The sequence below is a fragment of the Hypomesus transpacificus genome, chromosome 17 (assembly GCF_021917145.1).
Source record: "Hypomesus transpacificus isolate Combined female chromosome 17, fHypTra1, whole genome shotgun sequence".
NCBI lineage: Eukaryota > Metazoa > Chordata > Actinopteri > Osmeriformes > Osmeridae > Hypomesus > Hypomesus transpacificus.
This window is the reverse complement of record NC_061076.1, coordinates 272,416-299,972: the sequence shown is the minus strand read 5'-3', so window position 1 is coordinate 299,972 and position 27,557 is coordinate 272,416. Positions and strand designations below refer to the sequence as shown.

Genomic DNA, 27,557 nt, shown 5'->3' with positions numbered 1-27,557 from the left:
ACTTACACGAGAAATGGCCTATGCTGTCATATTGCTATTGAGAGCTACATTTCACTCTTCTGGGCTGAAATCGGCCAAACAATACGTGATAACCATCCACCACTTTCAGTATGCTCACAGAGATTGTACTGTATTTTATTTTCGCTTGATAAAGTTGTTGCAGTCAACTTAATCAACTTTATTAAACAGTTTTATCAGATAAAAACATTTAAGATGTTAGAGGCCACTTTCTAAACTCGTCGCCGTCTTGTCTGCTGGATCCAGTCAACCGATGGATCTGAGCCACGAGCCAGCGGCACCCAACTGTGTGTGTGAAGTACACTGACACTCCACCCACAGTTTACTGTTCATCCTCAGTCTGTTGCCCAAACCGCATGCCTGCTTGAAAAAGCAAAGCCCATGTAAGATCGGTGTTTGACTACATTTAAAAGACCGCGATGAAAGTTTACGGTCAGACGTTAAAAACAATTTGAGCCTACAGTTTAAACGTATTTAGGGTTCCCCCCTTTGCCTAGTTCATGCCATACCCACATGTAACATAAGATGGCAGTAGTTTACGACCTTAAAATATTTTTAAAAAATTGTGTAGCAGGCATGCATAGTCTAGCATAGTAGTAATGAATGTTTTGCTCAAGCAGTTTGACACTTTACCGTTTATTATTTAGATCTATACAAAAACAAATCAGTCTTATAAAAATACCTCTCGGTATTGTGTTTTGAAGAATAAAAGTGTCATCTTCATTGTGAAAGTTCTATGACAACCAGAGTCCGTTGAGAGATCTTCTCTTCTCGTGACTGTGGGTTTAGTCCCAGGTTTCCCCGGCCTACTTGATGGCATCAACCCACTAATCTGAGAGGACATTTTCAAAGCACCGCAGTGGTCCGCCCCAGTACGATCAGTTAAGATGTCCTTTTTATTTTAGCAGGGCCCCTTTTATTGTTCACCTTGATGATTTTTTCTGTCGTTATCTGACGGGTGACAGTTTTCTAAATAGATCCATACCGCCATCTTGTGAAAATTAGAAGTAGTGGAGGAATTTGACTCCAGTCGCCAAAACAGTGCTCCTGATCACTATCACCCAAACTATAGACGATTTTAACAAGATGCTCATTCAGTCTGCATATAGGTAGCCCACATAGCTATGAAGCTGTGATTAAATGTAGCCTACATGTTTTAGATGTAGCTGTTAGAATCTAATGATGGGGCATTGGAGCTGATTCTTTCGTGTTGCTGTTCAGCATCCGCTCAATCTGCAGAGAGAATAAATCTTGAATCTATCGCTCTTATTGGCCTACTTGACCTCTTATTGAGTCGTTTACCTTGTAAAGCAGTAGCCTATGGCGATAATGAAGTAGAAAATAAGAACAATGCATTTTGCGTTTCATTGTAGGCCAAATTCCTTAAAACGCGTTGCATTTTTTGGCTGAATTCCTGCAAATGTAGATGCTGTTTTCTGGTTTCCACAAGGAAAATATCTAAATTTTTCATCTCTTAAGTAGGTATGAAAAGTGTTCATCTGTCCTTACAAGTAAAGGCCTTTTGATCGAATTTTATGTCGCTAGAAGGCCGTCAAATAGGCCTGTCATCAAGGTCAAAATGTGGATGCATTTGATAACATACATAACATTGTAGGGCATGCATTTCAATTTTCAAAGGTCAATCAACATTTTAAACATAATCCAGGACACGATGTGCATGTAACTAATGTAGCCATTCGTGGAAAGTTGAGTCAGATACACAAACACCATATAAACGTTCCGCTATTCACTTCCATTAAAGAATTTCGCGCTAAAAAGATCTATGTTGAAAATCCTGTTCTTTTGTGACATCTATTCTCAGCCTTTGATTGGCCAAACGAAACATCAGTCACGTTCTAGGCGCACCTACCCTGCCCCCATCCAACCGCTGGCCTCGATGTGTTACTTGTGCTGTATGTTTACTACAGTATTAGTAATAAGAGAACGCCAGTCTCTTGAAAACTGTGAACTCAGTCAGAAAAAAATTGCCTGTTAGTTTCTATCGAGACAGAATCCCCCGAGGTCCAACATGCCGAAGAGAAAGGTATGTAGACACCTATTCAACAGTCTTGACTAGATACTTTTGCCCATATAAATCAGTCGTGATAATATGTAGCGGACGAGACAAGAGAGATTTAATACAAATCTGCTGCAATCATTTATGAACGCAGCTGACAAAATGTGTTCGAAATAATTCTTGAAATTTTTTGGTTAACAAATGACGCCCTTTTCCCGTTCATACGGATGTTTATTTCTGGTTTCTTGAGAGGCGCTCATAGTCTTGTGTCGGTCCGAGTCAAGCAAAATCTCCATGCTACTGAAAGCACAAGCAGCCATGCTTTGCAGTTCCTAGCCTTTCCATCGCGGACAGGCAAGCAAGAAAGGTGCCTTATGGCCTAAAGATTGCACCGATTGCCATTAAAATAGCAGTGAAAAATAAAGGAAAAACTCTAGTTTTTCGTCGACATGATTTGATTCTAAGATTGGCGCTAAAATAAACGATTTTAATGCATTCTTTGTTCTTCGTGTCAAAGGACTGCTTTTACGCCTTCTTACCGCCAGGTGGCGAAGTAAAGCAAAACCAAATGCTGCCCATCCCCCTGACAAATTGGGTAAAAACCAATAGACTGTCCCAATAAAGCGGCTCTCTCCGCTCCACTGGACTGATGATCCAGACAAGAACTCGCCGAAGCCCATAATCTGAGTAGTGAAGCTTCAGATCATTAAACGTGTGTAATGTCGGAAGTTAACTGAACGAGACTCAATTGATTAACAGTTTACTTTGTTTATTGCTCGTTTTGTACACACAGGTCTAGTGTTTGGCTATCTGTTTAGTTTAATCAATGAACATAAATTTAGTGCTTTAACGCTGCTTCGGGACATATTCTTATGCCATTTGTATTTATTTAATCTTCAGGGAACAGATGAAGAGGTCAAAGAGGAGGTATGTTCAGTTCATGAAATACTGATCTGTGATTGTAATAATATTTATTGATGGAAGAGCAGTTTTTATTTGGAGCACTGGAACTATAGGTAGGTTTATGCCCTTGCAATTAAATACAAAAAGTTAGTATTCACCTCAGGTGTAATTGTCATTATTTTCCTTGCTTTCAGCCCCAGAGAAGATCTGCAAGGCTATCAGCGGTAGGAGCAAAATTCTACACAACTTACTTTGACGTAACATTCATCTCATGCCAAATAATGTTACATTACATTTAGTCATTTAGCAGACGCTCTTATCCAGAGCGACTTACAGTAAGTACAGGAACATTCCCCCCCATTCCCCCCCAAGGCAAGTAGGGTGAAGCGCCTTGCCCAAGGACACAACGTCACTTGGCTCGGCCGGGAATCAAACTGGCGACCTTCAGATTACCAGCCCGCTTCCCTCACCGTTCAGCCACCTGACTCTCAATGTTAAATGATTAAAAAAAAAAGTGTCCTATGCATGTCTGTGACATTTCCTGCTCTGTTCTTAGAAACCAGCTCCCAAACCAGAACCAAAGCCAAAGAAGCTAGTGAAGGTATGTGTCCTGTGAAGACCCTGCATCCCCACTCACATCCACTCTGATATGTTTTGGGCAATATTTTGGGGCTATCTTGTTGTTATTATCAGTGACCTATACACTATGTAAAGCTCTCTCCTTGGAAGTCGCTTTGGATAAAAGTGTCTGCTAAATGAATAAAATGTAAATGTAAATATGTCGTCTCACTCAGATTTAGTTTGAATAAGATCCCGACACACTTGGCCTTTGCGAGTGTTAGCTAACCCATGGCAGGACCTGTCCTTGCAGAAAGCTAAAGAGGTAAACAGCAAGACGGAAGAGAAGAAGAAGGCGAAAGCAGAGGAGCCCAAGGAGAAGAAGAAGGCGAAAGCAGAGGAGCCCAAGGAGAAGAAGAAGGCTGAGAATGGAGACACCAAGACGAACGAAGTACGCCGTCATGGTTACGAGATTCATGTTATACATGGAGATTCATGTTTTGCATGGAGACTCAGTTACATTTAGGCATTTAGAAGATGCTCTTATCCAGAGCGATTTACAGTTAGTATAGGGACATTCCCCCGAGGCAAGTAGGGTGAAGTGCCTTGCCCAAGGACACAACGTCATTTGACACAGCCGGGAATTGAACCAGCGACCTTCTGATTACTAGCCCGATTCCCTAACCGCTCAGCCATCTGAATCCCTTCTGATTCATGTTATGCATGGGTATTTATGTTAATGAAAAATGTGTGTATACAAAATGACTCATTGGTCAAATTAAATGACTTTTGAGATTGTGCTTTAATAATTAAAACGACTGTGTCATTTGCAGCCGTGTGGTCATGTAGGCTCTGCTTGTGGTTTACAGGTCGAAGCTCCGAAGGAACCAGAGAAAGATGACACAGCAGCCGAGTAGCTTCGCCCTGCCTCGCTCTGCCCCGCCCTGCCTCGCTCTGCCCCACCCTGCCTCGCTCTGCCCGCCCTGCCTCTCTCTGCCCTGCCTCGCTCTGCCCTGCCTCGCTCCGCCCCGCCAACCACACAGCCCCCAACTCTCACGTGGTTGCCCCGAAACATCAATTACCTTATTGACAGAGGAATATTTTTATCAAGAATTTTGTAATTATTGGTACAGGTTTTTAGCACAAAAGCAAAAAAGCTAAATTTGGAGGGTTTGTCTTTGTTAGGACGTAGTCACGTCGCTTTTAAGCAACAATGAGTTTCTGTTTTGTGTTTTATTTGTGATATGTTGGACACAGAAAGGAAAATCAACAACTGGCAAACTAATTGCAACTGGTGCAGTTTATATCACATTGAGTTTACCAACTCATAACATTTGACTTTAGTAAGTTGTATTTTTACCCTTAATGTGCATTGTTATTCTTTATTTGGGGGGTTGCTTTCTTTTAAAGTTGATTATCTGTAAAAAATAGGATTTAAAAACCATTTCTGACAACATTCCAGGCATAATAAAAGCATGGAATCACCAGCTTCATAATTTTATTGGCTTTAAATTAATTTCACAAAGAAGAAACCTTTTCATGTATACAGGATGTTTTTGAAAAAAAATAGTTAAAAACATTTTTAACAGACAATTCTGATGACAAATGTGAAGCTACCCACTGAAGTACTGGATGTCTAATTGGAAATAAATGCAGTTATTGGATTTTTCCTCATGTTGCAACCTGTGTCATTTCTTTGTGCAAACTGAATAACACATTGTTTATTATAAGAACATTTTTGCAACATCAAATTCCTTATATTGTGGATTAGTTTATTGTACAGATACGGTTGCTTTTTATAGTTTAACAGACAAAAACAACGAACAGGACGAAGGGACTGTTCTTTGTGGGGACCACCATGTGGCCTTCGAGAGAACTACCGAACTGCATTGATGATTCATCGGTCGCGAGGGGGCGCTAACGGAGCACCAGGTGGTCACAGTAGCTTGAGAAAGGAAAGGCCGAATACAGTGGGGAACAATTCAGAAGCTATCACTAGTAGCAGGCTAGTTAGCTAAATAAAGCACCAGATAGTCTAATGCCGCCGTCTCTCTCAAGTGATGGCAAAGGAACAGTGTTCACAAATCGAAGCTGGTGAGTTCTGCCATAGGGTTCACTGGAATATCAACGCAGCGAAACATGATTTGTCTTGTATCAGTTAACTAGTCAGTAGGCTAATTGTTAGCAAGTTGGCTAACGCTAGCTGAATGGTTGCTAGCGAGCTAATGTTTCTCTCTCCTTTCAGAATTGTATTACCTCATTGCCAGATTTCTGCAGTCGGGACCGTGTAAAAAGGCGGCACAGGTAACACCGAACGATAATGTAGGCCTACACCAGTTATAAATTATTACAAAATATGTCTGTTCTTACTAGTAGAAACTCTCTCCCCATACAGATCCTTGTTGAGGAACTAGAAGAGTACGAGGTGAGCAGCGTTCGCTCTTATTTACTTGTACCTCGCGTTTTCGTGAAATTGCCCACTTTCTGCTGTATAGTGGTTTGTAATATTGTGCTACTGATACGTAGAGATATTACAGTAGCCAGCTATTGTATCCTAGATTGCTAGATAACGTTACCGAGTTTCGAAGCGCTTTTCCAACCGCGTGTCTACCTTTTTTAGTTGATTCCTGAACGATGGAGTTGGGACGGAAAGCGATACAAACGAAACTTCGAAGACTGGGTGAGTGTTATTATGATAACTTATAGCCGGCTGATTAATATTTATAACTTTTGTGATAATGTATTCGTAAAATTCAAAAATCACAATTTTGAAGCATTTCAACTCTATGTACACATTTGTAAGACACACAATTCGTAATATAAACAAATAAATTAAATGTATATACATTTTATTATGTGTGTGTTAAATAATAAGTGCCGTGTTGTGTGTGGTATGGAGGAGGGGTTAACCGAGGGCAAACAGAACGTGGATGTACGAGGCCTTGTTAAATGTCAATCACCTTTGCGAGCCAATGAAATCCCAGTTACTATTACTACTAGCGGAGAGAATTTACAAAGCGTAAATGTGATTGGTCGCCACTTCTGCGTGCCTATGTGCGTGCGCTTGTGTGTGTTTTGACTTGCAACACTAGATTACTTCCCTATTTAAATTTGTTGCTAATGTTTGCATCGCTGATTATCATTTTTGATGCATTTTAAATCTCCACTTCATGTTGTCTACAGGTGATCCTAAACCAGCATATTCCAGCAGACTATCTCCTGCGAGTATGCCGACAAATAGGACCTCTCATAGACAAGGAGACCCCACCTTGCGTCCCGGGGGTACAGACCCTGCTGGGGGTGGGGAAACAGTCTCTGCTCCGCACATCTAGAAGTGAGCCCTTCTATCATCTCCTTACTTCAGTGTCTCCATGTATTTAAATCGAGAGTATTGATTTTATACTATTGAAAGATTTACACCCATATTATTTAGCGTAGCTATGTGCTGTAAAACAATGTTTTGTGGTTACATTGTTATTCTTACGATCTGTAGTTAAAGCCATGTTGTTGTGCAGTGATTGGAGGCCACCGTGTTTTCGCACAGGAAATGATGTAATGCTGGTTGTGTGTGTCAGGTTGCAGCCATGTCGTGTGGAGCGGATCTGCCGTGGCCGCGCTTCATCGAGGGCGACCGCCAGAACCCCCCGCCGGCAACGCCCCCCCTCCCAGCGTCGGTATGTTCCAACTTCACCCAGACTGTGGAACTGTTACGATCCTCTCTACACAGTACTCTCTCACAGAACGTATAGACAGATTCAAAACAAAGTAACCACACACAACAACAATTAGCCCTCTCTAACCTTAACCCTGTCGAAGGAGAGAGAGAAGCCTAACTATACGATAACATGTTTGGTAGTGTGTTCCTTGTACAGCAACGCATGACTTATGACACATCAACACAGACTTTCACGTACAAAAAGAGAGTTTGTTATGTCTCCAGGACTGGGGAGCAGCTTAGTCCCCCACTAGGCTGACCTCTGACCTTGTGTCTCCCTCGTCCAGTCTCCATCATGGGTGCTCGGCAGACCACAGGCTCCGCCCGCTTTGGCCACGCCCAGCCCACCTCCGGCTACTCCTGCCTGAAGCTGCACCGCAGGATCCTGGGCCACCTGTCCTCCGTGTACTGCGTGGCCTTCGACCGCACCGGCCGACGCATCTTCACCGTGAGGCTCGCTAGCAATATTATGAGAACATGTGATCGGATTATAAATCCTCGCCGTGTCTGTTACAGGACTGGGTCAGAGCATTTACCTGCGAATTGTTGAGCTTCCATGTTCACGTCTCTGTGGGTGGCTGTGTATAAGAGCGTCTGAGCGCGTGTCTTCCGGCTGGTCCTCCAGGGTTCAGACGACTGTTTGGTGAAGATCTGGTCGACGGACGACGGGCGTCTGCTGTCCACGCTGCGCGGCCACGCGGCCGAGATCTCCGACATGGCGGTGAACTACGAGAACACGCTCATCGCCTCGGCCAGCTGTGACAAGATCATCAGGGTGTGGTGCCTTCGCACCTGTGCTCCCATCACTGTGCTGCAGGGGCACGCTGCCTCCATCACCTCCATACAGGTGAGACACGCCTCCCATACAGGTGAGACACGCCCCCATACAGGTGAGACACGCCCCCATACAGGTGAGACACGCCCCCATACAGGTGAGACACGCCCCCATACAGGTGAGACACGCCCCCAAACAGGTGAGACACGCCCCCCATACAGGTGAGACACGCCCTCCCATACAAGTGAGGCACGCCCCCATACAGGTGAGACACGCCCCCATCCAAGGGTGGTCTGGTGGCCCTCTCTCCACGGCTGAGAGGTGACTGTGGCTTGTCTCTCCTCAGTTCTGTCCGGGGGTCAAAGGGATGATGCGGTACCTGGCCTCCACCGGAGCGGACGGCATGGTGTGCTTCTGGCTGTGGCACTCGCTCACCATGAAGTTCAGGTAGGTGGGACGAACCGCTGCAGGTCTGCAGAGACATGGAGGGCGTTTAGCTGCAGGTCTGCAGGGACATGGAGGGTGTTTAGCTGCAGGTCTGCAGAGAAATGGAGGGCGTTTAGCTGCAGGTCTGCAGAGAAATGGAGGGTGTTTAGCTGCAGGTCTGCAGGGATATGGAGGGTGTTTAGCTGCAGGTCTGCAGAGACATGGAGGGTGTTTAGCTGCAGGTCTGCAGAGATATGGAGGGTGTTTAGCTGCAGGTCTGCAGGGACATGGAGGGTGTTTAGCTGCAGGTCTGCAGGGACATGGAGGGTGTGTAGCTGCAGGTCTGCAGGGACATGGAGGGTGTTTAGCTGCAGGTCCGCAGGGACATGGAGGGTGTTTAGGTGCAGTTTTGCTGGCCTCTGTGATATTGCCTCTATACAAGTAACAATTACTTTGTTGATCTGAGGAACTCATATCTGGGCTGAGGCTCTGACGCTGTGTAAGTCACGCTCTTTAGATATTACTATATTAAGATTTGCAATGTTGCTTTCATCCCTGGCTCAGAGCAACCACTTATCTTTGTATTTCATGGTCCGTGTAGCGAAACATTAAATGTGTCCTCCCTGCAGCGATCGTCCTGTCAAGTTCATGGAGCGCTCCCGCCCCGGGGTCCAGATCTCCTCCTCATCCTTCAGCAGTGGTACGTGGACCAACTCCTCATCTTCAAGATGCTTCTCTATCTTCTATCGGCTATTTGTGAAACACGGCACCAAGACAACCTTGAGAGTTCACTATGAAGGGGGGGGGGGACACAAGTCACAACACTAGATGCGTTTGGATGTTTATTCAGCCTAATATCAGTCAGATGGCTGAGCGGTTAGGGACTTGGGCTATGAATCAGAAGGTTGCTGGTTCGATTCCCGGCCGTGCCAAATGACCTTTTGTCTTTGGGCAAGGCACTTCACCCTACTTTCCTCGGGGGGGAATGTCCCTGTACTTACTGTAAGTCGCTCTGGATAAGAGCGTCTGCTAAATGACTACATGTTAATGTAATATCCATCTCTTATCCTTCTTCTTCTGTGGTGTTCAGGCGGGATGTTCTTGGCCACAGGAAGTACGGACCATGTGATCAGGGTGTACTACCTGGGTTCTGACACCCCCATGAAGCTGTCGGAGCTGGATGCTCACATGGTGAGGAGGGATGGAGGGGCCGACCTCGTACCTCTCACTGTGGGATCCCAAACAATGATACTTACTGTCCATTAAACCCTCTTCTTTTCCCAGGACAAGGTTGTGGTCGTCCAGTTCTGTAACAACAGCGACAGGTGAGTGTGTGTGTGGACAGATCCCGCCCATAGACTTCCATTCAAGTCCGACTTAGGTTGTGGCAGCTACACTGCTGCCTACCCCTGGTTACCCCCCTTCCATAGACTTCCATTCAGACCTGAGTTCCTGCTTGGCTGCTGCTGATGCTGTGTGACTCCTGTTTTCCCAGCCTGAGGTTCGTGAGCGGTAGCCGTGACGGCACGGCCAGGGTCTGGCGTTACCAGCAGCAGGAGTGGAAGAGCATCAGTCTGGACATAGCTGCCAGACTACCGGGGTGAGAGGGCACACAGCGATGGTTGCTACGCTGCTTTGTTGAATACTCGTTTCTGATTGGTCATTTTAAGGGCATTCTAAGGTTTTTTCGGAAGCAATAAGATACATTTTAGATGCAGGAACCCAACAGGGTTTATTTAGCAGTAGTGACCTACTACTCTATACGTTGATCCCTTACATAGAGAGTGAATGGATGAGGGCTGGGTGTTGTGGTGTGTTGAGGTCAGTGTGTTGACGTGTGTGTGTGTGTGCGTGTGTGTTGATGTGTGTGTCCTCCCAGGACTGCTGTGGTGAATGGAGATGACAAGACCAAGCTGGTGGTTACCATGGTGGCGTGGGACCGTGGCGACCGTACCGTCATCACTGCCGTCTCCAACTACCTGCTGAAAGTGTGGAGCTCCACCTCTGGACAGCTGCTGCACGTGCTCTCTGTGAGTATCCTGGCCTCTGGCCCCCCACCCGGCGATGTCACTTCCTGTTTCCATACACAAACACCACATGTTCATGTCCTGAGTTGAGTTTCATGGATTTTTCTTCTTTCTTTCTTTCTTCTTTCTTTCTTCTTTTTACACACACCCATCCCAGGGTCATGATGATGAGGTGTTTGTCCTGGAAGCCCACCCCTTTGACCAGCGCATCATGCTGTCTGCTGGTCACGACGGCAACATCTTCATCTGGGACCTATCCAAGGGAGCCAAGATACGCAACTTCTTCAACATGGTGGGTGACTCACGGAAATTCTTTTTCATTCATTGAGAATCTTCAACATCTGCATTTGAAGTCTGTTTGTCCAGGACTAAGATTAACCCATGTCTGGGGAGACTGTTTTATAGCCCCATGTCCCACATATATAGGACTAAATTCTCACCATCCCTCTGTCCTCACTGTGGTTGCAGATTGAAGGCCAGGGCCACGGTGCTGTGTTCGACTGCAAGTTCTCTGCTGACGGCCAGAACTTCGCCTGCACAGACTCCCACGGCCATCTGCTCATCTTTGGCTTCGGCTGTAGCGGCCCGTACGAGAAGGTGAGGCCTGCCAGCCTGCTAGCATGTTAGCATGTTAGCCTGCTAGCATGTTGGCATGTTAGCATGTTACCATGCCGGGGAGAGAAGAAGATAGTTCTACACCAGATCTAGTTCAGTTCCACTCAACACCTTACGGTCTCCCTGCTCCAGCTTCCAGACCAGATGTTCTTCCACACCGACTTCCGCCCGCTGATCCGTGACGCCAACAACTACGTCCTGGACGAACAGACCCAGCAGGCGCCCCACCTCATGCCCCCGCCCTTCCTGGTGGACGTGGACGGGAACCCACACCCTTCCCACTACCAGCGCCTGGTTCCTGGCAGGGAGAGCTGCAAGGAGGAGCAGCTGGTGCCTCAGCTAGGCTACGTGGCTAACGGTAAACCACCTCCCCTTGTAGCACAGCTAGGCTACATAGCTAACGGTAAACCATCTCCCCTGTAGCACAGCTAAGCTACATAGCTAATGGTAAACCATCTCCCCTGTAGCACAGCTAGGCTACATAGCTAACATTAAACCCACCCTAAACCTCCTATGGAAACTCCTTTCTGCAAACACTGATCTTCCTACTGAAATGTCCTGTCAGCTTCAGCAGTGAGATCACACATGTCCTCTGTGTTTGCTGTCGTTGCCTAGGTGATGGTGAGGTGGTGGAGCAGGTGATTGGTCAGCAGACAGCAGAGCGTGACCAGGCCGGGGCAGGAAGCCTATTGGACAACCTGATCAGAGAGCTGCAGGACCAGCACAATAGAGATGGAAATCTGGAGGCCCAACCTGCACCGGACGGTACGTTTATTTATATATCTTAAAGATACATTATTATTTTTTAAGTGAAGGGTGATGCATAGGGGAAGACATGCAGCAAAGGTCCAGGGGCCAGAGTCGGGCTTCTGTGATTGGCTAGCGTGCTCAGGTGTGGTGCTAACGTGTCGTCCCGTGGCCCAGGTGAGCAGGAGGGCGTGGCGGCGGAGGCCAGCGAGGGCACGCAGAGCAGCGGTCAGGTGCAGGGAGTGCGTCAGATGCACCACAACGCCCCCCGCAGCCAGATGGCCACTGAGAGAGACCTGCTCGCCTGGAGCAGGAGGGTGGTGGTGACGGAGGTGCAGCAGGGGGTCCACAGGTGAGACACTTCACACACTCACACACAGACATTCCCCTTGCAGCAGGCTGTGTCTAAGACGATGTGTGTGTGTGTGTGTGTGTAGGGTGATGGAGGAAACGAGGCGGGCCAAGGGGGAGGTGGAGTGTTCCCTGTACAACACTGAGAGGAAGAAGAAGCCTGTGGCTGCAGACACCCCTGTGAGTGTCTCCCTCATCCATCCCTCCCTCCTCCATCCATCCCTCCCCTCATCCATCCATCCCTCATCCATCCATCCCTCCATCATCCCTCCCTCATCCATCCCTCATCCAGCCCAGCAGGGATTCTCCTTAATCCCAGAGCAAGACAGGAAACTAACGCTGGCTCCTCCCTCCTCTCTGCTCCCTCTGCTCTCCTCCCTCCTGTCTCCTCCCCCCTCTCTCCTCCCCCCTCTCTCCTCCTCTCTCCTCCCTCCCTCCTGTCTCCCAGAGCGACCCCCAGGTGTCGTCCATGCGCACCTTACGGCCGAGCCGGAGGAAGAAGCCTCAGCGGCACTCCTACCAGACCCGCTCTGCACGCGTGCGTCGCCCGGCCGACCGGGGCAGGGGAGGGGGAGCCAGGGCGAGCGACAGCCAGGCAGACTCCGACAGCGATGGAGAGGTGAGGGGGGGGGGAGGTGGTCACAGTTTAGTCATGACGGTACAGCAGCAGAACTCTACCAGAGGGACTGTTGGACTAAGTGTGTGTGTGTGTGTGTGTGTGTGTGTGTGTGTGTGTGTGTGTGTGTGTGCAGGCAGAGGAGCAGATGGAAGCCAGCGATGCGTCGTCTGACGGTGAAGCCAGGTGGCAGAGTGACAGCAGCTCCAGGTGAATACATTTCACTTCCTTACCATGTCTGCCTCACACTAGCTTGCACACTACCTCAGTCACTACCTCAGTCACTAGCTCCCCCTCAGCTCCTCCAGTCTGACTGGAGAACATCACCTCACACCTCTGTCATCTTTAACCCCCTTTCCCTCTCGCCTCAGCGAGTCCTCCAGCGACTACTCCGATTGGACGGCTGACGCTGGGATCAACCTCCAGCCGCCCAAACGGACGAGCCGGCGGCAGATCCGGCCCCCGGGGTACAGCAGCTCGGAGGAGGAGGGAGAGGCCGGGGAGGGGGAGGCCGGGGAGGGGGAGGCCGGGGAGGGGGAGGCTGGGGAGGGGGAGGCTGGGGAGGCCAGTCGGAGACCAGCGGATAAGAAGAAGAAGAAAAGACCTACCCAACAGAAGGTACAACCACACACCTCCAGCAGTACCACACACACCTCCAGCAGTGCCACACACACCTCCAGCAGTACCACACACACCTCCAGCAGTACCACACACACCTCCAGCAGTGCCACACACACCTCCAGCAGTGCCGCACACACCTCCAGCAGTACCACACACACCTCCAGCAGTGCCACACACACCTCCAGCAGTGCCACACACACCTCCAGTAGTACCACACACACCTCCAGCAGTACCACACACACCTCCAGCAGTGCCACACACACCTCCAGCAGGCCACACACACCTCCAGCAGTACCACACACACCTCCAGCAGTACCGCACACACCTCCAGCAGTACCACACACACCTCCAGCAGTACCACACACACCTCCATCAGTGTCATACACACCTCCAGCAGTACCACACACACCTCCAGCAGTGTCACACACCTCCAGCAGTGTCACAAATTATGTACTATAACCTAACTACATACAAGACTAGGGTACAGAGGATCAGTCGTATGCTTTGATTGAAAATTCTTGCACTCGCTGTGAAATATATTATCGTTGCTTGTTTTTTCTACAGGTACACTCTTGCACTTTGCACGTATTTGTTTTTTCACAATGTATGCTTCATGTTTTGGCTACCCACGTTGTTATGATCAGTGACCTATGCACTTTTGTAAAGCGCTCTCTTGGAAGTTGCTTTGGATAAAGGCGTCGGCTAAATTAATAAATGTAAATGCTTGGCAGTCAGACACAGGGGATCCTATCCCACTCTCAGGGCAGTCAGACTCTAGTGTAGTTCTGTGGCTGAGCTGGATGATGTGTTGACCTGGGGTGTTCTGTGGCTGAGCTGGATGATGTGTTGACCTGGGGTGTTCTGTGGCTGAGCTGGATGATGTGTTGACCTGGGGTGTTCTGTGGCTGAGCTGGATGATGTGTTGACCTGGGGTGTTCTGTGGCTGAGCTGGATGATGTGTTGACCTGGGGTGTTCTGTGGCTGAGCTGGATGATGTGTTGACCTGGGGTGTTCTGTGGCTGAGCTGGATGATGTTTTCACCTGGGGTGTTCTGTGGCTGAGCTGGATGATGTGTTGACCTGGGGTGGTCTGTGGCTGAGCTGGATGATGTGTTGACCTGGGGTGTTCTGTGGCTGAGCTGGATGATGTGTTGACCTGGGGTGTTCTGTGGGCTCAGAAGCCCAGCACGTCTCTCTCCTTGGCTGGGTGTGACGCGGAGGAGTGGCTGCCCCCGTCCTGGATCATGGAGACCTTCCCCCGTCGCTCTCCCTTCGTGCCCCAGATGGGCGATGAGGTAAGTGGGCTCCCCGCCTCCCAGGAGTGGGGTCATGCCTCCAGGGGCTAGTCTTTCTAGTTGAGTTAAATACATGTATTCTATAGAGGCTAGCGTCTTGTGTGCTGATGCATGGTGTGTTGTTGCAGCTCATCTACTTCAGACAGGGCCACCAGGCTTATGTCAGGGCCGTCCGGAGGGCCAAGGCCTACAGCATCAACCCTCAGAAGCAGCCATGGAACAAGCTCAACCTCAGGGTGAGCTGAATCACCTGCGTGCCGCTGTCATACCTTCCTGCTGGGCTGTCTCTGACGAAGCACAACCTTTGACCTCTGCCTCCCTCCCTCCCTGTCTGTGTTGTAGGACCAGGAGTCTGTGAAGGTGGTTGGCATCAAGTACGAGGTGGGCCCTCCCACTCTGTGCTGTCTGAAGCTGGCCTTCCTGGACCCCATATCAGGCAAAATGACCAGCGAGTCCTTCTCCCTCAAGTCAGTTCCACCCCCGCTCATCTCAGCTCTTCTGACATCAGTAGTGTTTATTTCTAGGCCCCGCGTTCTGTGTTCTAGCTTAACGGTACGTTGTTCCATCAGGTACCATGACATGCCTGACGTCATCGATTTCTTGGTGCTACAGCAGTTTTATAATGAAGCTAAAGAACACAACTGGCAGCCAGGTTAGTAGTCATCCATCCAGCCTCCCTCCTCCATCCCTCCACCTTGTCCTCTTCCCCCCCATCCCCTCTCCCCCCAGAGGGCTGGAGTCTCATTCTAACCTCGTGTCATCTGTCAGGTATGCGCTTCAGGAGTATCATCGACAACGCCTGGTGGTTCGGCTCTGTGGACGACCAGCAGCCTTTACAGTCAGAGTACCCCGACAGCCTGTTCCAGTGTTACATAGTCCAGTAAGTACCCCCACTCTGTTAGTGTTACATAGTCCAGTAAGTACCCCCACTCTGTTAGTGTTACATAGTCCAGTAACCTAGACAGCTGAATATGTGGAGGTGAGAGAGAGAGCAGGTGTGTTGACGTTGTGTCCCCTCCTCCTCAGGTGGGACAATGGGGAGAGAGAGAGGATGAGCCCGTGGGACATGGAGCCCATTCCTGATGAAGGTCAGCAAACACACACACACACACACACAGGCCTCCACCCAGACACACACATACAGGACTAACACACACACTGTGTGTGTGTGTGTCCCCCCCCCCCCCCCCCCAGCTGCGTTCCCGGAGGAGGAGGGTGACGGCGTGCCGGTGACGGAGGAGGAGCTGCGGTCCCTGCTGTACGCCCCGCAGGAGGGGGAGTGGGGCGCTCACAGCCGGGACGAGGACTGTGAGAGGGTCGTCCACGCCATCGACGACCTGCTGACGTTAGGTACACCCCCACACGCTGACCACGAGGGGTTCAGGTGACCGTTCTGAGGTCATCAGGTTGAGGTTGACTGTGTGAGGTGTGTCTTCAGATGTGGCGAAGGCGTTTGGCGTGCCGGTGGACCTGTGTGATTACCCCCAGTACTGCACCGTGGTGGCCTACCTCACAGACCTCAGCACCATCCGTAAGAAGCTGGACAACCGCTTCTACAGGTCGCTCTCTCACACACACACACACACACACACACACCGTTTGTGTCACACACGCCTGATGTTGGGCTCTCCAGAGCTGACCTTGTCCTGTCCTGCAGGCGTATCTCTGCTCTCATGTGGGAGGTGCGTTACATCGAGCACAACGCACGCACCTTCAACGAGCCCCAGAGCCCCATCGTGGCTGCTGCCAAGGTGGTGACCGACGTGCTGCTGCTCTTCATCGGGTGAGTCCCAGCCTCCAGTCACATGAGGCCAGCCTCCAGTCACATGAGGCCAGCCTCCAGTCACATCTGAGGCCAGCCTCCAGTCACATGAGGCCAGCCAGCCTCTTTACAGGTCACAGAGACCCACAGATCAGCTCCTGTTAGTAGACCTAAGACCCTCAGATGAGGGGAAAACCCCCAAAACCTCAGAAGTGAACATGACCTGGTGAGGAGGATGTCTCTCAGGGATCCTCATGGATCCTCCATCATGAACACCCTGTAGATGTGAAGCAGCTCTCATGATGAACACCCAGTAGATGTGAAGCAGCTCTCATGATGAACACCCAGTAGATGTGAAGCAGCTCTCATGATGAACACCCAGTAGATGTGAAGCAGCTCTCATGATGAACACCCTGTAGATGTGAAGCAGCTCTCATGATGAACACCCAGTAGATGTGAAGCAGCTCTCATGATGAACACCCAGTAGATGTGAAGCAGCTCTCATGATGAACACCCAGTAGATGTGAAGCAGCTCTCATGATAAACACCCAGTAGATGTGAAGCAGCTCTCATGATGAACACCCAGTAGATGTGAAGCAGCTCTCATGATGAACACCCTGTAGATGTGAAGCAGCTCTCATGATGAACACCCTGTAGATGTGAAGCAGCTCTCATGATGAACACCCTGTAGATGTGAAGCAGCTGCATAATGAACACCCAGTAGATGTGAAGCAGCTCTCATGATGAACACCCAGTAGATGTGAAGCAGCTCTCATGATGAACACCCTGTAGATGTGAAGCAGCTCTCATGATGAACACCCTGTAGATGTGAAGCAGCTGCATAATGAACACCCAGTAGATGTGAAGCAGCTCTCATGATGAACACCCAGATGTGAAGCAGCTCTCATGATGAACACCCAGTAGATGTGAAGCAGCTCTCATGATGAACACCCAGTAGATGTGAAGCAGCTCTCATGATGAACACCCAGTAGATGTGAAGCAGCTCTCATGATGAACACCCTGTAGATGTGAAGCAGCTCTCATGATGAACACCCTGTAGATGTGAAGCAGCTGCATAATGAACACCCAGTAGATGTGAAGCAGCTCTCATGATGAACACCCAGTAGATGTGAAGCAGCTCTCATGATGAACACCCAGTAGATGTGAAGCAGCTCTCATGATGAACACCCTGTAGATGTGAAGCAGCTCTCATGATGAACACCCAGTAGATGTGAAGCAGCTCTCATGATGAACACCTTGTAGATGTGAAGCAGCTCTCATGATGAACACCCTGTAGATGTGAAGCAGCTCTCATGATGAACACCCTGTAGATGTGAAGCAGCTCTCATGATGAACACCCAGTAGATGTGAAGCAGCTCTCATGATGAACACCCAGTAGATGTGAAGCAGCTCTCATGATGAACACCCAGTAGATGTGAAGCAGCTCTCATGATGAACACCCAGTAGATGTGAAGCAGCTCTCATGATGAACACCCTGTAGATGTGAAGCAGCTCTCATGATGAACACCCAGTAGATGTGAAGCAGCTCTCATGATGAACACCCAGTAGATGTGAAGCAGCTCTCATGATGAACACCCTGAAAGCAGCTCTCAGCTCTCATGATGAACACCCTGATGAACACCCAGTAGATGTGAAGCAGCTCTCATGATGAACACCCTGTAGATGTGAAGCAGCTCTCATGATGAACACCCAGTAGATGTGAAGCAGCTCTCATGATGAACACCCAGTAGATGTGAAGCAGCTCTCATGATGAACACCCAGTAGATGTGAAGCAGCTCTCATGATGAACACCCAGTAGATGTGAAGCAGCTCTCATGATGAACACCCAGTAGATGTGAAGCAGCTGCATAATGAACACCCTGTAGATGTGAAGCAGCTCTCATGATGAACACCCTGTAGATGTGAAGCAGCTCTCATGATGAACACCCAGTAGATGTGAAGCAGCTCTCATGATGAACACCCAGTAGATGTGAAGCAGCTCTCATGATGAACACCCTGTAGATGTGAAGCAGCTCTCATGATGAACACCCAGTAGATGTGAAGCAGCTCTCATGATGAACACCCAGTAGATGTGAAGCAGCTCTCATGATGAACACCCAGTAGATGTGAAGCAGCTCTCATGATGAACACCCAGTAGATGTGAAGCAGCTCTCATGATGAACACCCAGTAGATGTGAAGCAGCTCTCATGATGAACACCCTGTAGATGTGAAGCAGCTCTCATGATGAACACCCTGTAGATGTGAAGCAGCTCTCATGATGAACACCCTGTAGATGTGAAGCAGCTCTCATGATGAACACCCAGTAGATGTGAAGAAGCTCTCATGATGAACACCCAGTAGATGTGAAGCAGCTCTCATGATGAACACCCAGTAGATGTGAAGCAGCTCTCATGATAAACACCCTGTAGATGTGAAGCAGCTCTCATGATGAACACCCTGTAGATGTGAAGCAGCTCTCATGATGAACACCCTGTAGATGTGAAGCAGCTCTCATGATGAACACCCAGTAGATGTGAAGCAGCTCTCATGATGAACACCCAGTAGATGTGAAGCAGCTCTCATGATGAACACCCAGTAGATGTGAAGCAGCTCTCATGATGAACACCCTGTAGATGTGAAGCAGCTCTCATGATGAACACCCTGTAGATGTGAAGCAGCTCTCATGATGAACACCTTGTAGATGTGAAGCAGCTCTCATGATGAACACCCAGTAGATGTGAAGCAGCTCTCATGATGAACACCCAGTAGATGTGAAGCAGTTCTCATGATGAACACCCAGTAGATGTGAAGCAGCTCTCATGATGAACACCCTGTAGATGTGAAGCAGCTCTCATGATGAACACCCAGTAGATGTGAAGCAGCTCTCATGATGAACACCCTGTAGATGTGAAGCAGCTCTCATGATGAACACCCTGTAGATGTGAAGCAGCTCTCATGATGAACACCCTGTAGATGTGAAGCAGCTCTCATGATGAACACCCAGTAGATGTGAAGCAGCTCTCATGATGAACACCCAGTAGATGTGAAGCAGCTCTCATGATGAACACCCTGTAGATGTGAAGCAGCTCTCATGATGAACACCCTGTAGATGTGAAGCAGCTCTCATGATGAACACCCTGTAGATGTGAAGCAGCTCTCATGATGAACACCCTGTAGATGTGAAGCAGCTCTCATGATGAACACCCAGTAGATGTGAAGCAGCTCTCATGATGAACACCCTGTAGATGTGAAGCAGCTCTCATGATGAACACCCAGTAGATGTGAAGCAGCTCTCATGATGAACACCCTGTAGATGTGAAGCAGCTCTCATGATGAACACCCAGTAGATGTGAAGCAGCTCTCATGATGAACACCCAGTAGATGTGAAGCAGCTCTCATGATGAACACCCTGTAGATGTGAAGCAGCTCTCATGATGAACACCCTGTAGATGTGAAGCAGCTCTCATGATGAACACCCTGTAGATGTGAAGCAGCTCTCATGATGAACACCCAGTAGATGTGAAGCAGCTCTCATGATGAACACCCTGTAGATGTGAAGCAGCTCTCATGATGAACACCCTGTAGATGTGAAGCAGCTCTCATGATGAACACCCAGTAGATGTGAAGCAGCTCTCATGATGAACACCCTGTAGATGTGAAGCAGCTCTCATGATGAACACCCTGTAGATGTGAAGCAGCTCTCATGATGAACACCCAGTAGATGTGAAGCAGCTCTCATGATGAACACCCAGTAGATGTGAAGCAGCTCTCATGATGAACACCCAGTAGATGTGAAGCAGCTCTCATGATGAACACCCTGTAGATGTGAAGCAGCTGTGTGTTCATGCTTGTCTGCAGGGACCAGAGCAGCGTGGACATCATGGATCTGTACCAACGGGTCAAGTCCGAGATGAGCAGCGGAGAGGACGAGGTAAGGGGACGAGGCCGCTCGGCTCACAACGCTTCCTGCTTCACCCAGGAAGTTACACGTGTCATGTTTGCAGTGTTCTAAACTCAACTACTGTGTAACTGTGTGTGTGTGCGTGTGTGCAGACCGTGGAGGTGGAGGTGGACTCTGACACCCCGGGCACGTCCACAGGACAGCGGGTGAGTGCGGCAGGCTGTGGTTCCTCCTCAGGAACGCTTCAGTTGTAGTCAGAACCTAAACACTGGTACACCTCGCTGGGCACTGGAGACTCCAGGAGAAACATGTTGGAGTGATTTGTAAACCCTGGTACAGGGGTTCTCAACCCTGGTCCTCAGGGACTCCCTGCCTTGCATGTTCTAGAGCAGGGGTGTTCAACCCTGGTCTTCAGGGACTCCCTGCCCTGTATGTGCTAGAGCAGGGGTTCTCAACCCTGGTCTTCAGGGACTCCCTGCCCTGCATGTGCTACAGCAGGGGTGTTCAGCCCTGGTCTTCAGGGACTCCCTGCCTTGCATGTGCTAGAGCAGGGGTGTTCAGCCCTGGTCCAGGGTTGAGGACCACCCGGCCCTGGCAGACCCTGCTGAGCGTCCACCAGGGTTGTCCTGTCCTGAATGTGTGTCTCCTGTCTGTGCCAGCGCCCCCGGGCCTCTCCTAAGAAGCGCGGGGTGGTGTTGGATGTCCGGGCGTGGCGGGGTCAGTGTCTGGAGCTGGTGAGGCGCATGGTGGACTCCCCCGACTCAGAGCCCTTCAGACAGCCTGTAGACCTCTTCGTATACCCAGTAAGATCCTCTCTAAAGCTCTTCGTATACCCAGTAAGATCCTCTCTAAACCTCTTTGTATACCCAGTAAGATCCTCTCTAAAGCTCTTCGTATACCCAGTAAGATCCTCTCTAAACCTCCTTGTATACCCAGTAAGATCCTCTCTAAAGCTCTTCGTATACCCAGTAAGATCCTCTCTAAACCTCCTTGTATACCCAGTAAGATCCTCTCTAAAGCTCTTCGTATACCCAGTAAGATCCTCTCTAAACCTCTTCGTATACCCAGTAAGATCCTCTCTAAAGCTCTTCGTATACCCAGTAAGATCCTCTCTAAACCTCTTCGTATACCCAGTAAGATCCTCTCTAAACCTCCTTGTATACCCAGTAAGATCCTCTCTAAAGCTCTTCGTATACCCAGTAAGATCGTCTCTAAACCTCTTCGTATACGCAGTAAGATCCTCTCTAAAGCTCTTCGTATACCCAGTAAGATCCTCTCTAAACCTCCTTGTATACCCAGTAAGATCCTCTCTAAAGCTCTTCGTATACCCAGTAAGATCCTCTCTAAACCTCTTCGTATACTCAGTAAGATCCTCTCTAAAGCTCTTCGTATACCCAGTAAGATCCTCTCTAAACCTCCTTCGTATACCCAGTAAGATCCTCTCTAAACCTCTTCGTATACCCAGTAAGATCCTCTCTAAACCTCTTCGTATACCCAGTAAGATCCTCTCTAAACCTCCTTGTATACCCAGTAAGATCCTCTCTAAAGCTCTTCATATACCCAGTAAGATCCTCTCTAAACCTCTTCGTATACCCAGTAAGATCCTCTCTAAAGCTCTTCGTATACCCAGTAAGATCCTCTCTAAACCTCCTTGTATACCCAGTAAGATCCTCTCTAAACCTCTTCGTATACCCAGTAAGATCCTCTCTAAACCTCTTTGTATACCCAGTAAGATCCTCTCTAAAGCTCTTCGTATACCCAGTAAGATCCTCTCTAAACCTCCTTCGTATACCCAGTAAGATCCTCTCTAAACCTCTTCGTATACCCAGTAAGATCCTCTCTAAACCTCTTCGTATACCCAGTAAGATCCTCTCTAAACCTCCTTGTATACCCAGTAAGATCCTCTCTAAAGCTCTTCGTATACCCAGTAAGATCCTCTCTAAAGCTCTTCGTATACCCAGTAAGATCCTCTCTAAACCTCTTCGTATACCCAGTAAGATCCTCTCTAAAGCTCTTCGTATACCCAGTAAGATCCTCTCTAAACCTCCTTGTATACCCAGTAAGATCCTCTCTAAAGCTCTTCGTATACCCAGTAAGATCCTCTCTAAACCTCCTTCGTATACCCAGTAAGATCCTCTCTAAACCTCTTCGTATACCCAGTAAGATCCTCTCTAAACCTCTTCGTATACCCAGTAAGATCCTCTCTAAACCTCCTTGTATACCCAGTAAGATCCTCTCTAAAGCTCTTCGTATACCCAGTAAGATCCTCTCTAAACCTCCTTGTATACCCAGTATGATCCTCTCTAAACCTCTTCGTATACCCAGTAAGATCCTCTCTAAACCTCTTCATATACCCAATAAGATCCTCTTCATTTACCCAGGACTACAGGGACATCATTGACACCCCCATGGACCTGGGCACCGTGTCGGAGACCCTGCTGGAGGGGAACTACGAGAACCCCATGGAGTTCTCCAAAGACGTCCGCCTCATCTTCAGTAACTCCAAGGCCTACACGCCCAACAAGAAGTCCCAGGTTAGAGCCTGTCGCCATGGAGACGCGAGGGAAGATGACATGAAACCCCCCGCCAAAATACAAAATAAACTGGTGTCTGACCTGTGACCCCTCCCCAGATCTACACCATGACCCTTAGCCTGTCGGCCTCGTTTGAGAAGCAGATCATAGCCATCATCTCCGACTACAAGTCAGCGTTTCAGAACCAGCGCAGAAGCCGCCAGAGGCAGAACTACAGGAAGAGACTTCACAGTGGAGGCAGCTCCCCTCCCCCCAGCACACCCTGCAGGTACACACACACACCCTACACGCACCCCCCCCCCTCCCCCTCATCTTGTTTGCTTCTAACCCAGTGTCTTGTCCAGTCCCAGAGGGAAACACAAGTCAGGGAAGAAAACCAAACCAAACAAATCCAAAACCTCATCTAAGAGACGACCTCGCCGGCCGTCTCAAGGTAAGGGCCAGGTGTAAGGGCCAGGTGTGTGTGTGAGGGCCAGGTGTGTGTGTGAGGGCCAGGTGTGTGTGTGAGGGCCAGGTGTGTGTGTGTGTGTGTGAGGGCCAGGTGTGTGTGTGAGGGCCAGGTGTGTGTGTGAGGGCCAGGTGTGTGTATGTGTGTGTGTGTGTGTGTGTGTGTGTGTGTGTGTGTGTGGGCCAGGTGTGTGTAAGGGCCAGGTGTGGGTGTGTGTGTAAGGGCCAGGTGTGTGTGTAAGGGCCAGGTGTGTGTGTGTGTGTGGGGGCCAGGTGTGTGTGTGAGGGCCAGGTGTGTGTGTGAGGGCCAGGTGTGTGTGTGAGGGCCAGGTGTGTGTGTGTGTGTGTGTGTGTGTGTGTGTGTGTGTGTGTGGGCCAGGTGTGTGTGTAAGGGCCAGGTGTGTGTGTGTGTGTGGGCCAGGTGTGTGTGTGTAAGGGCCAGGTGTGTGTGTAAGGGCCAGGTGTGTGTGTGAGGGCCAGGTGTGATGCTGTGGGGAGACTCTCTGATTCTCAGCTGTGGTTGTGTCCTCAGCAGCCTCAGAGTCCAGCGGCGGGCTGGTGGATGAGGACAGCCAGCCGTCATCCAGCTCAGGTCCAGCCAGCCACAGCAGCTCCCAGGGCCCTGGCTGCAGGCCCCCCCGCAGCAGAGCAGGTACGACCACCACCTTATACTGGATTAAAAACAACCAGCTTGTAATCAGATCATTTCTATAAAATGCTATGGAAATGATTTGAACCTGATAGTCTGTTTGTGTTGACGTGGCACAGTAGAGATGTGTGCAACAGAAGTGGGCTGGTTCCTGTAGTGGTGTGGTACAGTAGTGACGTGTGTGTGTGTTCTCTCTCCAGCGCCGCTGCGTAACGGACCTCTAACCAACGGCTCCAGACAGAGCCTGAGGAGACAGCTGCTCAGAGCCAATCAGGAGCAGGTGTCTGGCGGCTCCAACAGCTCCTCCTCCTCCTCGTCCTCCTCATCATCCTCATCCTCCTCGTCATCCTCGTCTTCGTCCTCCTCGTCCGACGGGGACGGAGAATCCGACTCGGACGTGGAGAAGTTTGTGGAGGGGGGCGACCATGACTACAGCAAGGCCCCCTGCGTACGCTCACACAGCAGGGGCAAGGCGACCGCCCTGGGGAAGAGGAGGAGGAGGGGAGGAGAGAGGCTCCCAGAGAGAGCTAAACGAGCCCGGATACAGCAGGAGGAAGAGGAGGAGGACGAGGAAGAGGAGGAGGAGGAAGGAAAGGAAGAGGAGGTGGAGGAGGAAGGGAAAGAGGAGGGGGGCCAGGACGAACAGGAGGAGGAGGAGGAGGAAGAGGAGGGCCAAGAAGAAGAAGAAGAAGAAGGTGAGGAGGAGGAGGAAGAGGAGGAGGAGCAGGAGCAGCCTCAGGGGGAGGTAGCAGGCGAGGAGGAGGATGAGGAGCAGGAGCCGGAGGAGGAGGAGGAGCCTGATGAGGAGGAGGAGGAGGAGGGGGAGGACACGGACCAGGAGGAGGAGGGGGTTGGGGTTACCAGGGCGACGGCGGCGGAGCTTCGACCGAGGAGCCGCCGGCAGAGGAAGGCTCTGCGGGTGAACACCAGGAACCAGGGGCGCAGGACGGTGTTGTACAACGACGAGTCTGAGGAGGAGACCCCGGGTGGGGAAGAGCCGGGTGGGGAGCAGCCGGGGGGGGAGGAGCCGGGTGGGGAGGACCCCCTCAACCTGGGCCTGTCGCGCTCCGGGAGGGTGCGCCGCATGACGGAGAAGGCACGCGTCAGTCACCTGATGGGATGGAACCACTGACACCTTCAACCCCACCTCTCCTCCCCCTGCCGCCCCTCAGAGCTGCAACCAAGACTGTCGACTAACTACAAGGAAATAATGAAACAGAATACTGCAGGGATTTTCTTTTTTTGTTTTTCTTTTGTATGATTGTTGTAATGATGATGATTGACTTTGTGTTGAAGACTGTTTACGCCTCTAAATGGGCAGTGGTGCTGTAGACTTCTTACCAAGGACTCCTTCCCTGGTCTGGACAGTCACATGGACATACACAAGACACTCCCTCACTCACCACCGCCTTACCACTCTCCAGGGTCTGTCCAGGGTGGTCAGTCATCCCCACGGCTGCCCCTCCCTCTCTCTCTTTCTCTCTACCGCTCTCTCTCTCTGTACCTCTCTCTCTTTCCCTACCTCTCTCTCATCTCCTGCCCCCTCTCATCCTCATCCCTGTCTCCTCCCTCCCTCCCTCCGCCTGGTCGTGTTTCAGCTGTTGTCATACAGCAGCAGTTCACACATGCCAAACACGGTGCTTGTTTTCCATCTCAAGGTGGCTCTCTGTTTCCACCAGGGTGACCGAGACACGCTTCTCTCCCTGGGTGGATTCATCAGGTTGATACAATCATGTTAGCTGGAGTCTTCTGTTCATAAAGTATGTATTCATCTGTCCCCCTCTTCCATGGAGAGCCTGTGTTGAGAGATGATCCAGCGATTAAGGCCTATATTCCCTCCTCTGAAGCCCATTCATAGATTTGAGCTGACCAGGTCAGTGATCATATGAATTCACGTTGATGGAGACAGCTGCTCATCGAGGTCTGTCGTCATGATGTCTTAGAGAGGAACTTTAGAGGGACTTTTCTGTTTCCCAGTTTGTTTGTTGATAAAGTGCTGCATGCCTGCTGTCATCTGACATTAAGGACATCCTCAACTTCCAGGCCAGATGTTTTTAATACTCTCCCACCCCAACTGTAAACAACTTCACACTGATGTCAACTCACTCTGTATTTGCACAGGCACCCCAGATATAGGCGTGTCTTCCCCCTTATCCTGTCGTGTTTGTTTGGGCTTGAGTTCGATTTTTTAATAGACGGTGAAGTGTATCAATGTGTATAGCATCAAGTTTCTGAACAGGCCAGAGCTTGTGGAATCAGATCTGAGAATTAACTTCCTGGTTTCCCTCGCTCAACTCTGCCCCTGCAAGCGCAGTGCATTATGGGTAGATGGTTTATGCATCTCCTCCTCTCACTTCCGCTATTTACTCAAATGAAGACTTTTTTTTGTTTTAACCTTTTTTTTTTTTTACTACAGATATTTATTTTTTCACTGTATTATACACTTTGCAATTATTTCTTATCTAATAATAAGGGTGAGATATTTGCACATGACGTATTGTGCGAGGCAGCTGAGATGGTCTGTGTACCAGTTAGCTCCTGATCATGTTATCAACATACAAGCAAGGTTTTTTCATGCAGTTTCAATACATACAGATAACAGGACATAGTGCCAATATTATATTCATTTGGATCCACCTAAGGGACCACAAAGCTGAATTTGAATTGAATAAGAAAATGTATGGAAGGTAGTCATGTACATAATTTGTTGTCAAAAAAGACCAAGTTTATTTCTTTCCTGCTAATTCATTGAGCCTGCTTTGTGGTGCACCTTCCAGGGTGAACTGTTCTGTGACAGATGTGGTTTTGGAGAGCTTTACGGAGGTTCCTGGGGTGAAACGTAAGCCATCGCTGCAGCACAGCGTCACCAGGGGAGAGCTGGGTCTTCCACTGTGTAGCATTGGTGGTCTGATGTCATTCAGGAAGCAGGTCGTCTGGTCCCCTTACCTTTAACCCCCCATAGCCCCGCCCCCTGACCTTTACACCCCCCCTCCCCCCCCCGACCCCATCTCAGGCCATTTGCTGCCATTCAAGCCTCCCAACTAGGGAAGGAGATTGTACTCTGGGAAATCAAATCATTAGCAAACCTCTGTTTTTGTTTATTTTATTTTTTGGGGTAGCCAATTAAGGGCTTAGCATTAACTTGTGCTAGCTTATTCTGCTAAATGGTGGTAGATTTGAGATGATGTCCTTGGGCCAATGCATAAGATTCATATTTTGGGAACTTTTATTATTTACATTTGATAGATGATCTAAGGGATCTGTCTCCAACAACAGATCAGGAGGAACCAGAAAATGACATTCTAGGTGTAAAATGCTTATTTGTGACTGTCTTTTTCTACACAATGTTTTGATTGTGTGTGTGTGTGTGTTTTTTAATAAAAAGGAGCAGAGTAGATTTTCTCCCAAGGTTATGCTGATTGTACATGTTTTGTTCTGTAGTTAACGTTGAGCATTCACCCAGACATTCTCTCTCAGCCATGTTAATAGCACTTTGGAAAATAAAATGGTCAATGTTCCATCACTCCCAAAAGATACAAGGTAAACCAACATTTCTCCTGCAAAGCCTTCCAGATGTTTT

General features: G+C 49.3%; 2 protein-coding genes across 2 annotated transcripts; both read left to right on the top strand.

Moving 5' to 3' along the window:
* The first annotated feature begins 1,885 nt into the window (after window positions 1-1,885).
* Window positions 1,886-5,170, top strand: LOC124479074 (non-histone chromosomal protein HMG-14A-like). Its single transcript, XM_047037574.1, has 6 exons — window positions 1,886-2,062; window positions 2,936-2,962; window positions 3,133-3,162; window positions 3,495-3,539; window positions 3,810-3,947; window positions 4,366-5,170. Exons 1-6 carry the CDS (start codon window positions 2,048-2,050, stop codon window positions 4,411-4,413), a joined length of 303 nt encoding a protein of 100 aa, XP_046893530.1. The 5' UTR covers window positions 1,886-2,047; the 3' UTR covers window positions 4,414-5,170.
* Window positions 5,163-27,385, top strand: brwd3 (bromodomain and WD repeat domain containing 3). Its single transcript, XM_047037575.1, has 41 exons — window positions 5,163-5,590; window positions 5,742-5,800; window positions 5,892-5,921; window positions 6,117-6,176; window positions 6,680-6,830; window positions 7,072-7,170; window positions 7,499-7,659; window positions 7,837-8,058; window positions 8,333-8,433; window positions 9,042-9,112; window positions 9,503-9,603; window positions 9,697-9,737; window positions 9,908-10,012; window positions 10,292-10,442; window positions 10,597-10,731; window positions 10,908-11,036; window positions 11,187-11,412; window positions 11,670-11,819; window positions 11,979-12,153; window positions 12,239-12,332; window positions 12,601-12,771; window positions 12,905-12,978; window positions 13,140-13,386; window positions 14,567-14,683; window positions 14,812-14,919; window positions 15,026-15,150; window positions 15,253-15,335; window positions 15,452-15,563; window positions 15,710-15,771; window positions 15,878-16,033; window positions 16,122-16,242; window positions 16,341-16,466; window positions 20,305-20,377; window positions 20,500-20,553; window positions 21,007-21,150; window positions 22,729-22,881; window positions 22,980-23,149; window positions 23,226-23,314; window positions 23,861-23,980; window positions 24,178-24,581; window positions 24,624-27,385. Exons 1-41 carry the CDS (start codon window positions 5,557-5,559, stop codon window positions 25,107-25,109), a joined length of 5,490 nt encoding a protein of 1,829 aa, XP_046893531.1. The 5' UTR covers window positions 5,163-5,556; the 3' UTR covers window positions 25,110-27,385.
* Window positions 27,386-27,557: the final 172 nt, after the last annotated feature.